This window comes from Anoplopoma fimbria, chromosome 6 (genome assembly GCF_027596085.1).
Source record: "Anoplopoma fimbria isolate UVic2021 breed Golden Eagle Sablefish chromosome 6, Afim_UVic_2022, whole genome shotgun sequence".
NCBI classification, from domain to species: domain Eukaryota; kingdom Metazoa; phylum Chordata; class Actinopteri; order Perciformes; family Anoplopomatidae; genus Anoplopoma; species Anoplopoma fimbria.
In genome coordinates, this window is record NC_072454.1 from 15,987,288 (window position 1) to 16,009,160 (window position 21,873).

The 21,873-nt window shown below is 37.5% G+C and overlaps 1 protein-coding gene across 1 annotated transcript in view; it reads right to left on the bottom strand.

Annotated features, from left to right (window-relative positions):
• Nucleotides 1-2,575: 2,575 nt before the first annotated feature.
• The window catches only part of wdr27 (WD repeat domain 27), a 37,747-nt gene continuing 18,449 nt past the window's right edge, over nucleotides 2,576-21,873 (bottom strand). Inside the window, exons 21-24 of the mRNA XM_054600761.1 lie at nucleotides 20,816-20,913; nucleotides 16,592-16,694; nucleotides 13,736-13,834; nucleotides 2,576-2,689 (exon numbers count right to left, since the gene is read on the bottom strand). Coding sequence (XP_054456736.1) covers nucleotides 2,576-2,689; nucleotides 13,736-13,834; nucleotides 16,592-16,694; nucleotides 20,816-20,913 — 414 coding nt within the window. The remainder of the gene's footprint in view (nucleotides 2,690-13,735; nucleotides 13,835-16,591; nucleotides 16,695-20,815; nucleotides 20,914-21,873) is intronic.

Here is a 21,873-nt window from a genome sequence, read left to right on the forward strand (position 1 = left end):
ATCAATGCAGGGAGTGCCCCGAAAAGCGACCTCACACAGACAAAAAAAGTATGCGAACACCAATATATTTGCTCACTGAATCTTAATGTAGCAGGTTTATTGATCGAAGGGAAGACTCTTAAACACACACACACACACACACACACAATTTACTCCAAAGACAATTTATTATGTTTTGTTCCAGCAGATAGTCTCTTCTGCTTGCAGGAACACTAAAGCTCATCATGACAGGGCAGACTCAACTGTGCAAATATATATACCTTTATTTATGGCATATAAAACATAAAAAACATAAAAAACAAAGCATTCATATATAATGTGGTATATGACCCAATAATGTGTATCACCCTATGGATCCTAGGCAGCTTCAGCTCTGCTTTCTTGTGTAACATCAGTTTTTATGATAGGAAACCTGGACAGCTGACATTGTGCAACTTCAAAGCTATATTTCATCTGACCCAGCTGAGGCAGTCTGCCTCGGTATTAATTAAAGCACACCGTCCAAAAAGACAGAGTCAATCAAACACAGGAAATTGGACAGGGGACAAGGAAGAGATGAGCAGTCTTCTAAAAATGCACCTCTGTCTGAGGGAGTAAAGGCAGCATATCAGTGGATTTATCAGTCTATCATCAGCCTCAGTGTCAGATAATGCGTCAAATACAATATCTTTTCCTAATGGATGGGGATGAGTGACGCTTGAAATTTCATTCCATTGCAGATAGGTAAAGTTTTCCTTCAGCCTTTTTTTGAGATAGCTGTGGGTTAGAACATGACGTCAGCGATAATGGCAGCTTTGTGGGAAAAGTAGAAGTTCTTTCCTGTTCATGAAAAAATTGTTCCCTGATCCGTTCAACGTTCAAGAAAATAAAGTGGTTGCAAGGAAATGTCCTCAAAATATGTCAATTAGTTATGAACTGTGGGACTATACTTAGGAAAGATTAATATTGAACCTCAAAGCATATACAATGTAGTCTTGGGTATGTATAGCTTTGGTAAAGCATAATGTCCATGTTGCCTACCTTGCCTAAGAGTTAAGTCCGCCCCGGTGTTTTTTGCCTGTGAATCAGAATGTTGGCTTGGGTGTGTGACGCAACTATGGCATGGCAGGTATATTGCTCAGGACCAAGGGAAGGGCAGTGTTGAGTGTGAAGTTATTTAACCAGCATTGTTTTGAACGGGCACTGCACTAGTTTAAAACAATACAAAGCAACACAGAAACTATTAAAGAAGACATTGTGAAGAAGAGAAGATTAGTTTGAAAATAATTTTGATAAATGGCAGGTTATAAATTCAAAGTATGTCTGAAACAAAACAGCACACCAGTGCCAAAATTAACATTTAAAAAAATATATATAATCAATGTGTGGATTAAAAGTAAGCCCAGAGTCAATTTTTTGGAGAGAGCTATCATCTGGAAAACTAAAACCAGAGACTTAGAGTTGGAGTTGAGGTTCTGTCTTATATCAAAGACCATGGTGAAATACTTTGTTTTATTGAGTTTGTTAGCTGACAAACAAGTTTGCAGAATGTTAGAGTCAGATAGCAAAGTATACTGAATATGTGGTAAGCAAGGCTTTGATGTAGATATATAAGTTTCAATGTATACATCGTAGTATATATAATAGTATGATGGTAACTAATAATAATCAGAAAAAGTCGAATGGAGATAAATAAATAAATAAATATAAACAGAAAAACGAACACACCTGACATTTTTCCAAAACAAAAAGACATGCAGTAACACAACCACATACCGTTTAGAAAACAGCACACAAACGTTTGAACAAAATGAAATTTCCACAAGAATGTAACTATGATGTCACAAGTTACTTATACTTGCCATACAAATTACCAATGTTGCTCTTTTAATCTTACATTTCAAAGTGTCAGAGTCCTATTCTTTTTATTCTGTTCTATTACAATTGCATAGTTGATGTCAGTTTTAGCTGAAATTGTGTTGCGATTCTGGGTGAAAGAGCAAATGTACAGCTTAAACAATGCGGATGGGTGTGTCAGTATGAACAGTAGTAGCATCTGTGTGTCTGGCAGCCAAATAGGTTGCACCCAGTTGATGTCATAGCTCTGTGTACTGATGTGTTAAGTAGTAGTCCCAGCCAGTGATATAGAAGTACATCTGTTCCACATACTGTACAAAGGAAATCTGATGCTCCATCATCCAGAATGTGGACGGACAGATGGGAAAAACTACTTATAAAATTGTTTTTGGCAAATGCAGCTGTAATTATCTGTAATTTTGTATGTATCACCATCATCTCATGACAATAATGTGGTTAAATAAATCTGATGAAAGATATCACTAATATCCCATTGAATCTCAGTCAAAAGTAAAGCGGTTTTACAAAGACGAGCTGAAATGAAGCACAGTAGTTGAAGAACACAACAGACACATAACAAGAAAAACAAAAACTCTGTAAACTCGTATCTATTTTTGATCCTCATTGAACCAACAACTAAAAGCAAAAGCCTTATTTCTTCTACCCAACTAAATTCCTAGGCAGTGAGTTGGAACTGCTTTAATGAAACCTGCATGGTCTTTGCAGCAGCCTGGTGTAATTACCCAGTCATGTTGGGGACACTATGCACAGCAGTACTGGTGTCGTGAAACAGACGGGCCCCACTGCTGGACTGAAACAGTCTCAGCTTCCCATCCAGGGTCCCAGTTAGCAGCTAGGAGAGACAGAGAGAAAAAACAAAACAAGACATTATGTTTAGCTTTTACTCTTGTGGTTAAAACTCAAAGGCTCCGCCCTGTACTGGATGCGGTGTTCAGTAGACACCAGCCTGATGTGATGCTTCGCTGTGATGAGAGCGAGCCAGAGCTCGAAATCCACGGCATTGAGATCCCCACTCCATCCGTCTCTTGCTACTTTAGGCTCTCAACATGTGTGGCTGGGATTGCTATACTGAGGAAGGACCAGGCGGCTACCTCCGGTTCTGCCGAGGGAAGCCAATGCGAAAGTGTCCTAAAACTTGCATTCTCTACTCTGACCAGCAGGGAGCAACTACTAAGTAGTCCGATTGTATGGAATATAAAAAAATGACTCTTCCTATTTTGAGTAAACATTGTGAACATTAGTTTAAGGTCTCAATCTCTAGTTTTAAGTCTTCTTCAATACAGCATGATGTTCATTTAGTAAATTATGGTCCAGTTTAGATTCAAATAGAACAGAAATTAGAGTTTGCTTTAGGGCAGCCTTACTGGGATTCACACGTCTTCAGTAGGCGCTAGTGAGGCGTTTGATGTTAGTGTGCTGAATGCTTTGACAACTCATACCGCGACAAACCCGTCTCTCAGGACAACTTCATCAGCTGTAACCGACTCTTAGAGCAGTGCAGAGCAGCAGCCATGAGCTAACCAGTGGGGCACGCTCACATGCACTCACTTACATGCACTAAAAGCACACGTGGACGGCACGGCTATGTCAGCGAAGCAAGGAGAAGCTTGGAAAACCACACATGCAGAGGAAGAGCTCTTCCGGTGGATCAGTGGAGCCCTTTATCAAGGGGTCACTGTCGCTCCTACACCGCTCGCTGAATACGGTGTAGGATAGCAGACAGAGGTGTGTGCGACCTTATATACTGTGGCCTCCGCACGTATTTTTAAAGTCACAACCTGATTGGCTGGCTATGCTTATGCATGTTTCAAGTCAAGGGTTCCGCCTGTGCTTATAGAACTAGAGTTACAGTATCGTAACCTTTGATTTTTCCAGTAACTGTGGCACACATCACTCTAGATTTACGACTCTCTATTTAGAGGACCAAGTTGGATAACAGCCCCTGCTTCCTCAAAAAGACTAGCATAACCAAGGTCAAGATCCATACAGTGTTTCTCGTAGGAATTTTTGATTTTCTATACCTGCCATATATCCCATAAAACATGAAGCCTAATGTCCTGAACTTTGTAAAATAACTTTGTTTAATCTTGAGGTTCCTGCCAGTGATAGTCGTGGTGAGTCAACTGTTTACACATTAATAAAGCACTCACACATCAATAAACTAACATCAGCCCACACCCTGCACAGCTATTTAAGCAACACATGTGCAAACACACACACACACACACAACACTGACAGAAACACACTGTTACTAACATGTGGATGCAATACACAAACAAGCTCATATGTTCAGAATAAATTCATCAATAAATTTCTTTGCAAGAAGGGAACATTATCTCATCTGTTTCTATCAGCTCGTAGAGAAAATTAGGTTGAGGGAGCATTACCCCAAAACCCTGACAGCCAATGAGCAGCAATAACAAAAGGTAACCCTCCATTTGGGGTACAGAATGAAGCTCATGATATTATCATCTTCATATCTGCAGCTGCTCAAAGTAGAGAATATGATATGAGGGAAAACTCGTAACTCAAGATGAAACTGCTCTATTTTCACTTTATTTTCAACCATACGTGTCTTGAAAGACCAGGGAGTGTGACAAACCATTTCAAATCAATTTCATCCTTCTTTGAGCCAAGGTTATTTGTACTACACTTAATCCCATTTTAAGTCTTAAAGGACTTCACACATCCTACATGATGAAAACATAAGTGAAAACAACCCAACAAGATGCAAACTAAAGGCAATGTTTGGCTCAATGTCCAGATCTGCCATGTAGCATCAATGTCGTTTGTGGTGATTTGTAGGTGGATGTTAAAACACAGTTTCTTTTAAAGTATACTAACAGCGTGGATCTTGGAAAACAGCATTTTGCCAAACAGTGATAAAAAACACATTTGGCAAAACAATGATCTGCCATGTTTCCAACGTACTAAAGCTATTTTATGCAGGAGAATTCTTTATTTATTTTTTTAAGATTCCTGTGCTGGGAAAGGGAGTCACAGTTGAGGATTAATCAAACATACGAGAGATTAAACTGGGGTGGATTAAATCTTCTTTTGACAGGTGAATGTTGCAGTCACTCTCCAATAGACACACATGATTTAAAGGTGTGTGTTTAGGGCCCAAAAGAGAGGACAATTAACACCTGCATAAGCATGTGTTATACTGTGTTTTTTAAGCATTTAAAAGTATTTGAGGCTCTGCCATTAAACAAACAGTTTGACAGCTCATTTCACTAGCTCTTCTATTTTCAAGAAACCTTCTCTCCTTGACCTCCTGCTTAATGACCTTAACCAACAATAGCCAGGCTGTCTGGGTCCTGCCCCCAGGCTTCTTAAATAGCTACTTAAAACTTAAGAGGGTCAGAGAGCAGCTCCATTAGCAACCACAGCTCTATTCATCAACTACTTTCTCCATGTAAACATGCAATGCATAGTTGAAGCTAATTTACAGATTTTATAAAAAGGTGATAACATGAATGGATTCCCCATATGCTTGCAGCAAACATCTGTAATCCGACACATTCCATCTCTGTAACCTTCAACCTTTGTTCAGTGAGGCTGAGGCAAGCTAAGCTGATGAGGACTGAGGGTTTTGGGTGACCTCCAAGGTCAGAAGCCAAAACCTTTTGCGAGCTGATTCACTGTGCCAACACAAGTGAGTTATGTGTCTTTCCTCAACATGCATTTCAAGGAAGATGTACTCACAATGTGAGATGTCCTTATGCATCATTTGACTTTTGATCATTTAATCAACATTATATTGATATATTTATCAATATAATTATGATATTTTTGTTTATTTGAATTTCTGTTTAGTTTATTGAAATCTCATTAAAAAATGTATTTAGCAACTCAGAGATTGTAAACCAGATTGCCAATTTGCATGCCGTGTCACAAATATTACATAATAAAACATTTTGTAAAGCGTGCTGGCTCGATACCACGTTGAAAAGGCCACAAATCAATAGTTCAAAGCAGGAATAAAAATCACGATCATGAATACAATCATGGTTGGATTCCCAGTGGTGAAGACTGTGTGTCAAATATTTGCATTCTGGACAAAAGAAAGTGACCGTCTGCAGAAACTAGTGACAAAAGCTGAGGCTTTGAAGGTATGAGGAGCGGTGTGTTTTTTCTTCACAACTTCACAAATGCCAGCTTACCAGGATGTTCTGTACTGTACATGCTGAGAGCAGAAGGAGGATCCACATGAGAGATGGAAAAAGGAGCAGACCGTCAGAGAAAGAAAAATGCATAGTCTGTTGCTCACGGTGATAGTAATGGTGGCGACTTATGCATGGTGTCCCTTTTTAGCCTCCTATAAATTGTAACATGTGCATAGTATTAATAACAAAGGTTTATATAATACTACACTCCAGCTAAGCTTTATTTTTTGTTGCTGTTAAAACTCCCTTTCTTTCGTTGTTGTGTTTCTCAATAATTAGGGAACTGATAGTAGTATAAATTGGTAACTGAAGGCAATGCTATATTGCTGAAGGATAAAACTTTTATTTTTGTCCATTTATAAGAAAATCTTCTGCAAAATAAAAGAAACCTCACATCACATTGGAGAGATGACATGTTTCATTCATACATTTTTAATTAAGTTTGTGTTAATATAACCTTAGCTTTTATCCTATTTATTGTTACTGATGACTATTAAATGATCCAAATGATGGAAGCAACAGTAAATGTATATCTGTCTAGCTCAGACTCCCTGCCTCCTCCATCTGTCTCTCAAAGTAGAGGTAGATCTCATTTATAAGTACCTGGACAGGCCAATCTGCGTTGAGAAGAGAAACACAGATACAATCAGACTCACAGCATTCCATGGTTTGCTCCAGAAGCTGCATGTGGAAGGTTTTACTTTAAGAAAAAAATGCAGGAAACACCCCAAATTAATAAATTAATGTACGTTTTTTAAAGCTTAAGCATTCAAAAAAAACATTATTATTTTAATGTGAAAGTGTGGGAGTGCTCGCCCTGTCAGTATCTTTCAGCAAGTTTAATTCAATAAACTAAATCATTGCATAATGCATCTAAAATATCTTCTATCAAAACTGTCTGGGTGTCCTCTTGAACACAGGTTTTTAACTTAAATTTCTCCTCTGGTAGCCCAAGTTGAAAAAAAAAAAATGCTAGACAACATTACATCTTCTCTCTATTTGTGTAAATATTTGTTTGAACATTAATTTGTATCTGTATGATGATAAGTGAAATAAGAAGATGGATACCACACTCATGCCTCTACTACAACATAAAACAAGTATGAAGCTGGAGCCAGCGTCCGGTTAGCTTAGCATAGCATTAAGACTGGATACGGGGAAACTAGTCCAAAGGCTTATCAATAAACCCATTATATCCCGTTTCTTTAGTCCTTAATCCTGTTAAGGTTTTTTTATTCTTTTTTTTATTCTTTTTTTTAAAGAAACAGTCCAACATTTAGGGAAATATGGTATGCTTGTTTGCTTTCTTACAAAGTTAGATGAGAGGATAGATCCCCAGGTTATGCCATTTTCAGTTATTAGAGACATAATATATGCTATCTAATCATTTTCTGTTCACGCCAACTGTAAATCTGCATATCTGAGCTAAATGTGCCTTATTGCATTAAAGCTGCACAGACAAAATACTGTTTTTCATTCACAGTGCGCCTCACATTTTGGGTAGTCAGACTAAGAAAGTACAACACTATTAACTAACACCAACCAACTAACCAAGGCCATCTGAGAAAATGCTATTGACTAGATGTCAAAGGCTTGATACTTAAAAATTCCTCTTGCAACTGGACCCAAACTCTTGATTTCCTCACTTCCTGTGCATTGCCTTCCAGCTGTGTTGAACCCAGGCCAGTTGATTTCCGAGAGGCTGTCTCAGCTCAGTCTGTGTCTCACTCTAATGTGACATTCTGGAGCAGACAGCAGAGTCCACCTCTGTATTTGCTGTCTGGCCGCTACAGTATAAAGAGAGTGCTTTGCTCTCTTGGGTCCGTCAAAAGGGGTACAAAGAGACAAAATATTAAAAAGCCCCCGGGAGTGTGGATAACTTTTTCAAATGCCAAATGGCCACAAATGAGAAGAAATAGTAAAAAGTTCTAGTGGGAATGCCAGCTGCATGTTATTCCTGCCTGCAAAGAGCAAAGATGACACAATGCTGACATATGGAGATAAAAGTAGCAGTGAGCTTGAAAGCCAGTGAGATGATTCACTCTTTGTTCATCTTCCTAGTTGGGGAGATAGAACATGTTAACTTTTAGAAACAGCTGTGTGTATCAATAAGCGGTCACAGCCTGCGCACAGGAAGAGCAAATGAGGTCATAAGTATTTGAGGGAAAACGTTCTGAAACTTATCACTTGATCGAAAGACTGAAACTGACACCATTATATTATAGTTAATTTTTCATTCTGATGCTATTTTTGAAATAGAAATATACTAACAGAGTACTGCATTTTGATTATATTCATATCCCCTTCCAACAAACAAAAGTGGTGACTCTGGGAAAGAGGGGAGTTCAGTGTCTTGCTCGCACTTTTGCAGAAACAAACACACTTGTTAAACAACAGGAAACCTTGCTCACCATGATTCGTGTTTGCATGTTTTCAACCACTACCACAATTTATAGTTGGAAATTTTTATGTCAGATTACGGAAACTTTTTATGTTTGGTCGTGTTCAAATCTTAAGTCTCTTGTGATCCGAGAAAACTTTGAACCACGCAATCTTCATTAATCATGAAATTCCCCAAAACCAAAACCAAATTCAGTCATTTCAGCCAGCACATAGTACACTGAAATTACCAAATGAAGATTACAACAACACTTGACCATTAGTTAATTCAGCAATCCCCCACAGCTGAAAGTTACAATATTTACAAATTGTCCAATTTGTATGGTATGATTCTCATATAATAAAGGCTGACACAACATAAAGACATTTTAATAACAATGTAAAAATAAAAAATCTCTTTCCTCTTGAATCCGTTTTTCATGACATTAAGTGAATCTTTGTCTTATTTTGTAATATTTCATTTTCATTCACTTGTTTTAAAGATTGTAGAGAACAATTCCTTACGGTCTCCTACTCAAAGTGTTATAAAATAAAAAATATCTTCTTACACAAACAAGGTGATAGAAACTCAAAAGCATACAAAGAACGGTTATAGATAAGGTCTCTGCTATCTGTGACTGATCTCAGTGCTTTATGCGATTCAAAGGCATCCTTTCAATCACTGACACAAAGGTAGCACAGACAAAATACTTGGAACAATGGATGTTACAATGGACAGTGGTTTCAACAACTTTTTTTTATCATTTATAATAAATATAAATGGAAGAATAGTTTCCATTCGAAGCAGTCCACTGAAAACAAGTTAAGGAATAAGGGAGACCACGTCACTGTCCCTTGAAAGTAATCCACTTATCTAATAAGCTGACCTTAAGCAAATACTACAAAGACATTTCCACTTCTAATGTGGAGCAATGTAATGGGAGCTATCGGCAGCTTGGGATGAGACACTACAGGAATCTGAGTAACCCAAATAGAGCAAAGCCCCATGAAGTCTATTTTTTTTGGTGTGACCTAGTAACCTGTTTTTCTGAATTCATTGCTGATTCGCCTCTGGCTACAACATTTTTCTTTGCCTTTACTTATGATCCTGAAGCTTTGAAAGTCTTTTTTATTTTTTTTTAATCATTGGAGGAAGCTACAGATACAGTATTGCCACTGCCTGGTTCCCAGGCTCTACTCAAATTGGACACAGCTTATTTTGCCTTCCACAACTCTAAAATAAAAAATAAAAGAGAACATCCTTATGGGTTGAACCAGCAGAGACAAAATTACCCCCCCATTCAAGTGATAAAATACTTTGCAAGTAGAATTTGCAAGTCTACTTTTATGGTAGCACATGTAGGTCCAACACAGGAGAGCTTAAACAACTTTACAGAGGTATGCCATGTGAAATCCCACAACATTTTACAAGACAACAAAGTGTAGAGATGGTAAAAGTTGGGATCTTTCATTACAGCCTAAAGTACAGGAATAAACCTGAGGGAACCCTGGAGGGAGTTCTGCCTGCTTGATGGTCTTTTAAGTATTAGGATGGAAAACATGAGTGAAAAATGAGTGGAAAATATGCATTGCATTATCTGTCTGTGCCTTGCATCGGAGGATTCTCACAGCAGTAAATATGGAGAACATCTGGCCCTCAAATGTGGCTTAAAAGTAAGGTACGCACAGGTTGGGGACACTTTTTGCTAGTATTCTTTCATTTTTTGAAATAAAGCAATGTAACCATTATGATATAACTTTGATTTGGTCTTAGTTAACTTTGCCACTGACCAGCCATTTCCCTGGACTTCTTGAACTTTAATAGTATATTTGGGCCAATAGAAGAAAAATAAAGATAGATATGTGTGCATCCATTCCAGTAGCATTACATTAGATCAACCGCGTTAAGTTTAACTAGAAGCAGCCTCACAAAGCTGAGCCAGGCACTAAATATATTAGTAGAAGATCAACTGTCTGAGAAATAGGAAATAAACACTTTTCAGCTAATGTGCAGTAGAGCTTTTTGTAACTAATACTATATATGTATCTATAAGCCATCAGAGTGCTTCATCTTAGAGCTGTATAGCAGGACTGTTTAGCAGCAACATAAATGTGAAGCAAAGTAGGACTCATCAACAACATTTCATAATTCTTTACTGTATTATTCCCATTTTTCTAAACCAACTACACCAAGAGACAAATCCTGAAAACTACACAATTTATCCTGCCCTACTGATCCATTGTTTTTACTTTTCAACCTTGCAGGATGACAAATGTTTGAAAAAAAGTGAATTACAGTATATGCATTAATAATGCATCTTGATCAATTACATTGAGTCATTGAGGCCATCCATTTAAATACAAATAATAGTACTATGCTTTTTAATAAGAATAATATGATTGTTATTCAAAGTTATAGAAAATGTCTATGATAGGAGCTTTTACATAATGTGAGGATAGTTTAAATTGATCACAGAGATTTCTGTCTTAAACCAATCCATCTGCCTGACACGACAAGTGAGCAAACCAAAAAATATTTTTGGGAAAATGCTAACAAGTGGACTTTGAGTTAGGATTGCTTTGTTGGACTACTTTTGCCAAGGTAACGACTGATGTGAAGAATAAAGGATGAACTTGTTGTAAACGTACTATGGATGGAATCATGACATTTACTTAGCCCACATGTCAAAAGATCCATCTCCATGACAACTGAGTGACACACTGTGTGACACGTTGAAAGCTAGTGAGTAGACAGCAGGTTGGGATTGATTTGTCAAATCTCCCTGAATAAATGTGATGAAGTTTGGTCACAGGATGTGAATCTTTAAATTTCATGTAGTTTTATCTCAATTTGTTAAGAATTTCAGAGTTCTTCCTCCCTTTAAGAGGTCCTGAGAAAGAATGGTCACAGTGAATGTTGATTTCAGTCCCTGATCAAGAACAGCCCTTTCCCTTCGGGTGGACAGACAAAAAACTAGCTGTGCAGAGGTGAATGCATGACTGTGCAGCTGTGTGCTAATTGCATTCAGAAAATTGCTTGGAAAACATTGTACCAGACAGTTTATTCAATAAACTAAAGCATTACCGGTCACTGGTTAGTATGAGAAGGCATGCTTATTTCACGAACAACTGTTTCTGTGAATAAAATTATAATTTCAATAAGACAGACAACTCCCAAAGAAAACATAAAGCCTGAATGAATAGTCAAAATATATGGAAAGAAACTAAACTACGGCTCTCACTCGGTCATTATGTGTCGACACATAAATTACATGATAAGAACCTATAACTTCTATCATGCTTTTATTTTCAAAGAAGGAAAATTATCATGGCTCTTTATTTTGCTGCAGAACTGGAGCACTCCAATTTTTTCACATAGATTTTAGATTTTAGAGATAATCTCATGAAAAAAATTCTGATTGATACAATTTTATGTATATTACACAGATTATACATTACATTGTATAAAAGAAGGGTTTGATTATCTGCATGAATTTGAATTTTTACATGGAAATCTGAACTAATGCCAGATTTCCATGTAAAAATTATTTGTCAAAGTATTACTGCAACTTTAGTAAGTTTTCACAGTTGTATTGTAATTGATAATATACTTTTTTAAGCTTTCTTGATTTCTTTTTTTATTTCTGCCTTGCCCGCATGTCCTAACAAACTAATATGCAGAAGTGCTTACGGGGAGCGAGCATTCTCTGAATGATGAAGTGTGTCTACAAACTCTGCAGATTACTGCATTGAGCCAGGTAATGGCCTCGGATCAAACTTTCCACTTTCATACTTAGAAATCTGAATGTATCATTGTGCTGCAAAGTTTAACTGAATGGAGTTACACAGATGGACATGAATATTTAAACCATGTGCCTCAAGACGAAAAGACAACAAGAAGTCTCAAAAGACATCTAGCAGAGGTTGTCATGTTATATTCTTAAACACTCTTCTTTGAAATCCATTTGCTTTGAACAGTTCCAGAGGAAAATAATTTAGTGACCAATAAAACATTTCCAGAGGGAATGTTGCTCTAGAAGAAAGGCTCTGGAGATTTTAAAAGGATGCTGGTACAAAATAGAGATGTACACTTTGATTTCTTATTTTCCTGTCATGGAAATTCAAGATATACAAATATCTTTGTCCTATGTTAAGTTACTTCATGTTTTCATTAGTGGGACCATACAGTTTCTGACTTTTTATGGATATCTACCAGTTAAGATTGATAATAGGCCAACAGCCTTGAATTAATTATGGACATTAGTGACAACCTGAAATAAAGAGATCACAAATTGAAGCATTTAAAGCATTTCTACATTTGGCAATCACACAATGCCATCAATATTGAATTTAGTCTCTAACGCATCCCTTAAGACAGAATAAAACAAAAATGGCACAATATTAAACTACGGTGGATCAATATTGGAGTTTCAGTGTTGAGTTGAGCTTCTTATTACTTTAAGCTTCATTAGACATCAGCAGAAATTCTTTGAGGTCACTGACATACAAGTCCACTCCCCTGAACCTTGGGATGGTCTCAAAAAACCTGCTCTGTGAACTCAGCCTTAGGACATCATTCCTTCATAACAAACACATACACACAGTTGGAGTTCAGAGCAAGTTCAGCTGGTACCGACCTTTATAACTCACTGACTCTTTGTAATATTAGTGAATACATTACTTTTTAAACTTTTAAACCACCGATTTTTTTGAAAGCTCAAAATACCAATATTTATATTTGTTAATTATCAAAGTGCTCTACGTTTTTGTACCGAATCGTGAGATTCTATACTCACTTTGAAATTTTGTATTTTTTAACATTTCTTAAGTGAAATTCAAGAAACAAGACTTGAGAGGTGACGCAATTTTCTTGGACTGAAGAGAACATGACCTCTGACTGACCCTGCTTTCCACCGTAATATCTTATCTTTGCTTTTGGACATTTTCCTTTCATACCTGTTTGAGATAACCATTAAGGTTATGTGCAAACAAAATCGGGGGAGGAATGGAAGTTAAACAGACGTTAACACTTTTGCCTGTATGCATGTCCCTTGGGGTGTTTATGCAAAATTAACATACTGTAGGTCAACATCTTGAATGTAAAAACAATCTCTGTTTTTACTTCAGCTGTCTGATATCTGATGTTAGTTTACTGGAACTGTCCAAAATATTCACTCTGGTCAATAGCTTACTGGGATGAAGAGAACATGACTTTATTTAAGATGAGATATTTCTGTTCTGGGAGATGGGGTATTAAATGAATGTTTAAGGAGTAAGAAGAGACAGGAAATAACAACCACGGAGACAAAAAGTAAAGACAAGTTCTTACCTCTGGTGTGGCAGGGTTGAAAGTCACACTGAGCACCGTGTCTGAGTGTTTTTGGAGTTTGTGGAGGTAGCTGCTGCTGCGTATGTCATAAACGTATGCCTGAAATGAATGAGATAGACTACATGAACAAAAGCAGGTAATGTTACAGTGTAGAACATATATAGAATAAGTTAAATTGACCCTCATAGTGCAGCTCAATATATGTACATTATACGTACAATAAGCAAGTGTGTTTGGACTGAACAAGATTCCCAAACTAAATATGGCAAACTACAGACAAAGTCAGCAGAAAGACACACGCAGACATCAACAGATGTGGATTTGCTTAAGGGATCATTAAACTTTGTCGAAAAGTTTAGGGTTTCTGTTTAAGTAATTTTCCGAGTTTGAGTTCCAGCACATACATACAAAAGCCCACTTCCTACACATGCAGTGAGTGTGTACAGCTAACATCCTTACTGTCACGTTCATTGGTTGTTTGGGGAAAATTATAGAGAATTCTGTCATCTGAACTTTAAATCATATTTTACTGCCCGGTGGAGCGTGCCTCTTTCATGCAATGGAAACTACCATTTGCTCTCTAGTCCTTGTTGAAGGATCCCTTTGAGCCTCTGGAGTGATACTATCTAAAGGCGTTGTCATTCAGGAGGGCATTGCTGCTTGCATCCACCTCAGCCAAGAGGGAGTGTGAACTGACCGCCTTGTCAGTGCACCCCAGTTGCTTGGTGCGTGGTGACCACAGCAACCTACTCTCAAACCAAAGTCCTCCTATGTCACGAAGAACTCAAGGAAATCTTTCAGTTTGAGGGTTATACGGCTGGATACTTTTTGTCTTCCACCCGATGAGGGGAAATTGCATCTGCTTTGCTCAGTTTGTTCATTGGCATGTTATGTTGAAGGCACAGCCCCCATCACCCCATGTGGTGTGCCGCCTATGTTCATGCACATTTTCAATGCGTGATTGTGAGTCGAAGAACTAGGGCTACAATATGGTAACCTTTATTCCACATTTTTTGTTATATAGAAACAGAAAGGCATTGTTCTAATGAACTCTCCGGTTGAGAGTCTCAATTGATTTGTATTCAGCAACTACCATTAACCTAAGTTCCTTTGTTTTCGCACCAAGTTGCCACTGATAAACAATCCTAATGAAGCCTTGCAGATAAATAATTATTATTTTCTGTTTTGAGGTAGTAAAAGCTCTTCTTTTTATTCATTAACTTCTGGGTGTTAAGTAGGTGTTTGATTTACACTTGGTCTTGGGTGCATAATAAGACATTTGTGCACCAGTTGTGTAGACATCTTAGAATTAACACTTCAAATTGAAATCTTAGAATACTGTAGATATCTAATGTTTCATCAGCTTGTTAGCGCCGTACAAACTTAATACAATCAGTGAGTATTAGGACCCATTTGTGTGCTTCAGTGCCATGGGCACAGATAAAAACAGATGGGGGGATATTTGTTACCAGACGACGACTCATCAGATTCCTGCAGCTGTTTTGTATTATGTTTCCCTGAAAAACGCTTCAAAAGTGAGCTCTGTCAAACGGTCCATGGGTAGAGTGTCTCCTGTCTAAGGCATATGACGTGTATAGGAACATAAAGGGTATTAGATACTTGGAAGAAAAAAGTTCTTTCAGGAATGCTTAAATATCACATGGATACCCAGATGTATCAGCTTATATCAACTGTAACTGAAGCGAAGATCAGGGACAATACTGAACGAACAACAGGTTAATATTGACCACATTGAAATAATATTCCACTTAGATTGTTTTTGGCCTTGTGTTTTTTGGAAAATGTGTAATATGATCTAGGGAGTCTTTTTAAAGTATGCGGGTTCTTTTTTTCCATGATTGCTTTTTGATATATTAAGACAAGTACAAATGTGTCTGGCTTATGGAAGTCTCAGGGCAGCTACAAATAAATACGGTGTAGCTAACTACCATATACTCTCCCGATTTCCAAGAAACGTTGGAAATGTCCGATCTCGGAGATGCTTTCAAATGTCCGTGCTGTGCTGAATCCCCATAATTAATAATAACCAGCAGCATGCATATATTATTCCACTGCTTTCAATAAGCACGTACACCAGAAAAAGAGATGGATAAGGAAAAGGGAGGCAGTCTTCTGAAAAAGTCTTGAAGGCAAGTATAAGGCGCAGTCTGGAAAAGCAATTAAACAGTTCTGCTTCAACATGAATGTTGAATTTGACTTGGAAAAAGGCTCCAGTCCAAATACAAATCTGAGTCAAGCACAAACAGTCCTCACCTTAAATGGAGGTGAAACTGATAAAGAAATGCTGCTGTTTTCCTGATGTCATTCTGCTTTACAGAGTAAGATATAAACAATATAAAGTATATCCCATATAATTTATTGTAGTAAGTCAGAATACTTTGCCTCTTTCTTATGGTTAAAGTACAACTACAATTAAACACATATGGTAGTACGTAATATACATTCATACAGGGCTTATGTTTTTTGTGAAAATATCTAAAGCTGCTAAATTTTGTTGCTTTATTAATGGCAGAAACACCACATCGTAAACTGGCCAGACACTGATACACAGTGACACATCAATACATATTCAATCTTATAAAAGCTTTTAAAATACCACATTAGCCATCAACTTTTTTCAACTTTGCTAAAACCACTGCTCTGAATTCATAAAACCAACCACAGTTTATAGGCGGCTTTGATGGGCAGAACCCTGATTTACACCACATTCAATCTTACAAAAATGATTTACAAAGTGATCAAATTGTGCTTAAAATAAATGTGACTGTCTGAGAACCAGTATGTATATAGAAGTTTACATACACTGTAAAGGGGAAGACAGATATCTCAACTTACACAGTTATCCTCAGAGCCTGAGGCAATGAACCGGCCACATGGTGAAATGGCTGAAGAACAGGGATGGCAGCGATTTAGATGGTTCTCATAACGCCGTACACACCTGTGAAAGATATGCAAAACCTGTTAAGATATTTTGAAGTTTAATTACTCAAACCAACCTGATGTGCAGAAAGGACTAGATGTTTGACTGGTAATGTCATAATACAATCTTAGTTGTTCTGGGTCCCATTGGGATTAAAACTATATCATTTCTGGTTTGTTTCATCACCATCGTCATATTAGGATTACATAATATAAAAATGTCAAAATCAAATAATATAATTTAAACCACTGGAAACTATTTTACCCTGAACTCTGTGTGCCATGATAAACTGAAAGATAGAAAGGGGCATATTTAGTCAAAAAACTGTAGAATAAGCGAAAAAACACTGTTTGAAAGTGAGTGATCTTTGGAGTGGGAATTAATAATATTTCACTCACGAGTGCAGCCATTTTTTGTGATATGGTGTGATGTTAGATGAATATGCAAAGTCTATATAGTATGCTGAACTCTGGCAGGAATTACAAAGTAGCAGAATGCCACCCTGCAGACTTCAGGTTATACAAATAGCTGAACCAGTAGAAGACAAGTAGTTGAGCATGACTCCAACAAAACCAAGGAAAGACAAGTTAGAAGATGATGAACGACCCCCATGTGCAACTTCTGTGCTGTTTCTTTCGCTTTGCAACAGCATGTAATGTCTTTACAATGCCACTAACAGCTAGCTGAGCTAGGGTCTCTGTATGGGCTGGCATGTTGGCAGTGCTTTGACAGGATATGGTGAGAGCATGTATTTGACATTCACATGCTAATCTCATTAAACTCAGCTAAAAGTAGGTCATTTTGATATTTGACATTTGATATACCCAGTACGGTGAGCAAGTTAAATAAAAGCAAGCAATAGAAACTAACTAACTTTTTTATAATGCTGGAGGGGTCTGACAGGTAATGGTGGGAAAGCAACCCATAGCCTTGACTGTGGAGATGATTGACTAGTGCTAAGGATACAACTGTACCCAACAGGGTTCTATAATCTCCAGTGTGAGCGCTCCTTATGACAAATAAGGTGAAAACTTCTTATCATTTTGATCCATAGCAAGATGGATGAGAAGCATCTGTTTCTAAATCCCCATCAGTACATCTGGACATTCAGGTCTGCAGCAGAGCTGACACAAACTGTCATTACAACACTGATAAGAAGAAGTTTAACAAGTAATAATAAACACTTATCTGGTTTTCTAGGTCAGATTAATGTTTTGTCTTAAGAGATGCTCTGAATCCCCCCCCTCCACACACGCACACACACATTCTCTGTGTTGTGTGAGAGATGACTATAGTTCATTTTCCTGATGACTAACACAGACTGCATCGGAGAGTCTGATTCTCTTGAGTGGAAGACTATACGGTTCCTGACCCCAGCCGTGTATTCAGTGTGTCAGTCATCAAGGTAATCAGCAGGCTAATCATAGCTCTTTATTTATTTTATTTAACTGTGTCTGAGCAAATCAGGCGAAAGGTGCTTTTTCTTTGTACTGTTAGATATTATTTAATACAAATGCATTTTTCATCTATATAGTCACAGCCTTGATTTATCAGATGATGGCAATTCCCTTCAGATTTAAAGGGGAGGGAATTGGACTAAATCATCACTGGACTAAAGAGACACATCTGTTGTTTTTATCTTTAGAATTGATATCTGTTGGGGCTGATTTTAAAACATCCTAAAATCTGCCGTGTAGACCCCTGAACTTGAATCTTGCACACATTTGGAAATGCAAGTGGTGAGTGAAGGCTTGATAAAATTAACTGTTACCAATTCAGCAGCTTACATTACTTATGCAACAATTTCTTTAAGGGTTGCAAACTTTCATAAACCATTATCTACATTAAATCTTTAATGGATACACATGGGCATCATGCATGTTTGTGTTTTTGTTTGAAAAGGAAGGTGCAAGAGGTGCTGGGGATTTTCTTGTGAGAGAGCTAAATAAAATTCCGATTGAGTTTCAGAAGTTTCCACTGAGTGAAATGTACATTTCCCCATGTGGTTTTTCAGGAAGTTCTCTCTTATGATTGAAGACAAAATAAAGTATTAACCCTGAGAGTTTTGGTCAATGGAGCTGTGTAAGACACATTTCCACTAACTGTTCTGTAGCTGGCTAAAAGAACCCACAGAATCATTCATCAGCAGTGTTTATGAGCAAGTAAGATGAAGTCATAAAATAACTCTGTTAATGACTCTGATTGCAAAACAATTACATTTTTCTTGATAAATGGTAAAGACCCTACAAAAATTGGGGATGTCAAACTTAACATTACCATTTATGTAATCAGTGTAGTGAGATCATTTCTATTCTCATTGATTTCCTCAGTGATTTTATGTAACTCTCTGCCTGTCAGCCAAATCCATACACTGATGTTAAACAGATGAAAAAACATTAAGTTTCAGCGAAGGTAATTGTTTGAAGACAAAATCATCTCAAACATATTTTCTCCATTACAGAAAAAAAAAGATTTTCTTTAAATGTTCAAAGGAACCAAAAATGATATTCCAAAAAATATTTAACAACAACTTGTTTTACCAGGGGTAATTCCTGCTAAATCTGAGATTTTCACTAAAGACATGAGGATTTGCCCAAAGTTAGCAAAAGCTCCGACTTAGGCTAACCTTTAAGGGGGACCAGCTATTCTTCTTAAACTGTTCAAATAATTGTGCAGTTTAACTATGTATCAGTAAAACACAATGTTGAAAGTTTAAATGACAGCAACAGCAGCAAGTTGTACATTTAATTTCTCATCTCATGAAAATAAAACACGTTTCTAAAGTTATTATTAGAACTGTAATGGTATTATTTAGAACATATAACGGTACTCAACGCATTGTTTCAATTAAAAGAAAAAGCTACATTAAATAAAACAATCTGATTATTATGAGGAACAGCCACATGAGCACCTTATGTAAGCAATTTATTGTTCCAAGAATTGTTTTATTGCCTTGTTATATCATGTGGAGATTCTGGTGAACATAAAACCTAGAACTGACTAAACTACTTCCATTAGCGGCAACCTTCACATAAAAATAAATACATTTAAAGGAGCTGGAACTCTTTCTGTGGTTAGCACTATTTACAGAAACAGACACGTTAGGTTTATCAAAAAGGTAAGCAAAATTAAAAGGACCAAAAAATTGAAATAAAAAAAACACCTGCTTCTACATATTGTTTTCATACATCCATGTGTTTCACTCCAGAGGACCTGCATTTGCTGAGGGATGCTTGATGACGGCTCTAAGAACCAGAAGTTGAACTGGAAACCAGGTACAAAAAGTTATCAGATATAAATACGGTTTTGATTGAGTCTGGGGTGAGGAGCTAAACATGAAAGCAGTCTCAGACATGAAAGAATGAAACACTCAAAAATGCCTTCTACCGGGCCAAAAAGAACATTTTGAAATCCAAGAGAGCCTATTTGAATTATCTGCCTTTTATGGGGCAAAAAATCCTCAGCAACATACTTTTGGAAACTGATCATTTGCAGATTCAATTATCAACTAAGGAACATTTGTTTAAGAAACAATGTTTTATGTAACTCAAATATAAGGTAATTTTGTACTCCCAGGAACAGCAAAGGGAAAAAAAAGCAAAATTAGTTACTTCCTTAATGTACAAACATGTACTGCCCTATGAAAATTTGAAAGATGTGATGAAGCAACACTTAAGCCAGTGTGAGTAGTGATTAAGACTGTAAAGCCAGTTTCATTATCAAGTGATATTAAACTGTCACTTATCACAGTATAGACGTTGCATTCAGGTATTCCAAATGCCTTTCTGAATTTATGGCAAAATACTATTATTTCATAATGAGAAAGTAATTTTACAATTGTATGCCATTGTATGCCACCGGATAGCACTATCAGACAAGTTTCCAAAATGTAAAGAAAAAACAAATGTATAACGTATCCATGCTTTCTTGTTTTGGTTGCCATACACAAATGAAATGCCACCAATGTTGTGCTCTGGGGTTTTGAACATTATTTTCCTGTTATTATCACAAGCCTGAAGCAATATTTGGTGAACGTGAATTTACAGACATGGCAATTTAATTGCACTTTTCTTGCCTGATTTTCATATTGCAAGTTCATTGATTACAAAACCAACAGAATAGATTATGTTAAAACCAACCTCATTGTACGGAGGTCCCAAATCTTCACACCATCCGTGACTGCACTTGTGAGGAAAAGGTTGCATGAATCCGGCGCTTTTGTGCTGAACATGGAGCCCTGTGAAATATAAAAAACCAAACAAATAAAGACTTGTCAGCACATGCTCAGGTGCAATATGTTGTATATCAGCTTCCATTATTGTCCAATACTGGACAAGTTAATATAAGCCCATTGAGGCTGGAAGGAAAACTGGAATGGAAGCAAAATTGTTGTGAATTTGTCTTTGTGTCATTTTCCATCTTTATTGCACCACACTGAGATAGATATCTATAGACATAGAGACTTTCCAGTGCACATCTATACATACGTTTTTGGACTTGAGAGAGACAGAGAGAGAGAGAGAGAGAGAGAGCAAGAGAGAGACCGAACGAGAGAGGGAAACAGAGAGAGCGAGAGAAAGAGTGAGAGAGAGTTTTTTGTTTAGACTTCCATTAAGAGTGTGAGAACGGGAGTCTGAGAGGGCATTTCCAGTTCCATTTTCCGAGAACTCCTCTGCTCTGATGAGTTCCAGCTGAATTTTGCAGAAGAGGTGATGGAAATTTGAAGTGGGAAAAGCTGCTTCACATGCTGCAGTTCCTGATGTTTTGTCCACCTCTGCACACATAACATCAGTCTTCCATCCCCTCTTGCTTACTTGTCCAGTCTCCAGGCAGGGGCAATCCCTCTGATCTGCAGGTATTAATCCTACCCTACAGCGTCCAAAGGCCCTCGGGCAGCCGGGCAGAGGTCCCCACATTGACGCAATAGCCAAGCTGAAACAACAGACTGCAGGCTTTCCGTAGCGTATGGCACACAATAGCTGGCGTGACAAAGGACAGGCACCTTTTGGTCGAAGGAGTATAGTCAGCTGTGTGTAAGAGTGCATCACAGTTGAATGAGCTGATGCATTTAATCCATGCCACTAGCTGCAGTGTGTCCAGCTAATCCAGGCTGGCCTTGAGTGTCAAGTATGCACAGGTCAACACCCGAGGGTCACTGGGTACACACCTCTCTCTCTCTTTCGCACACATATACACT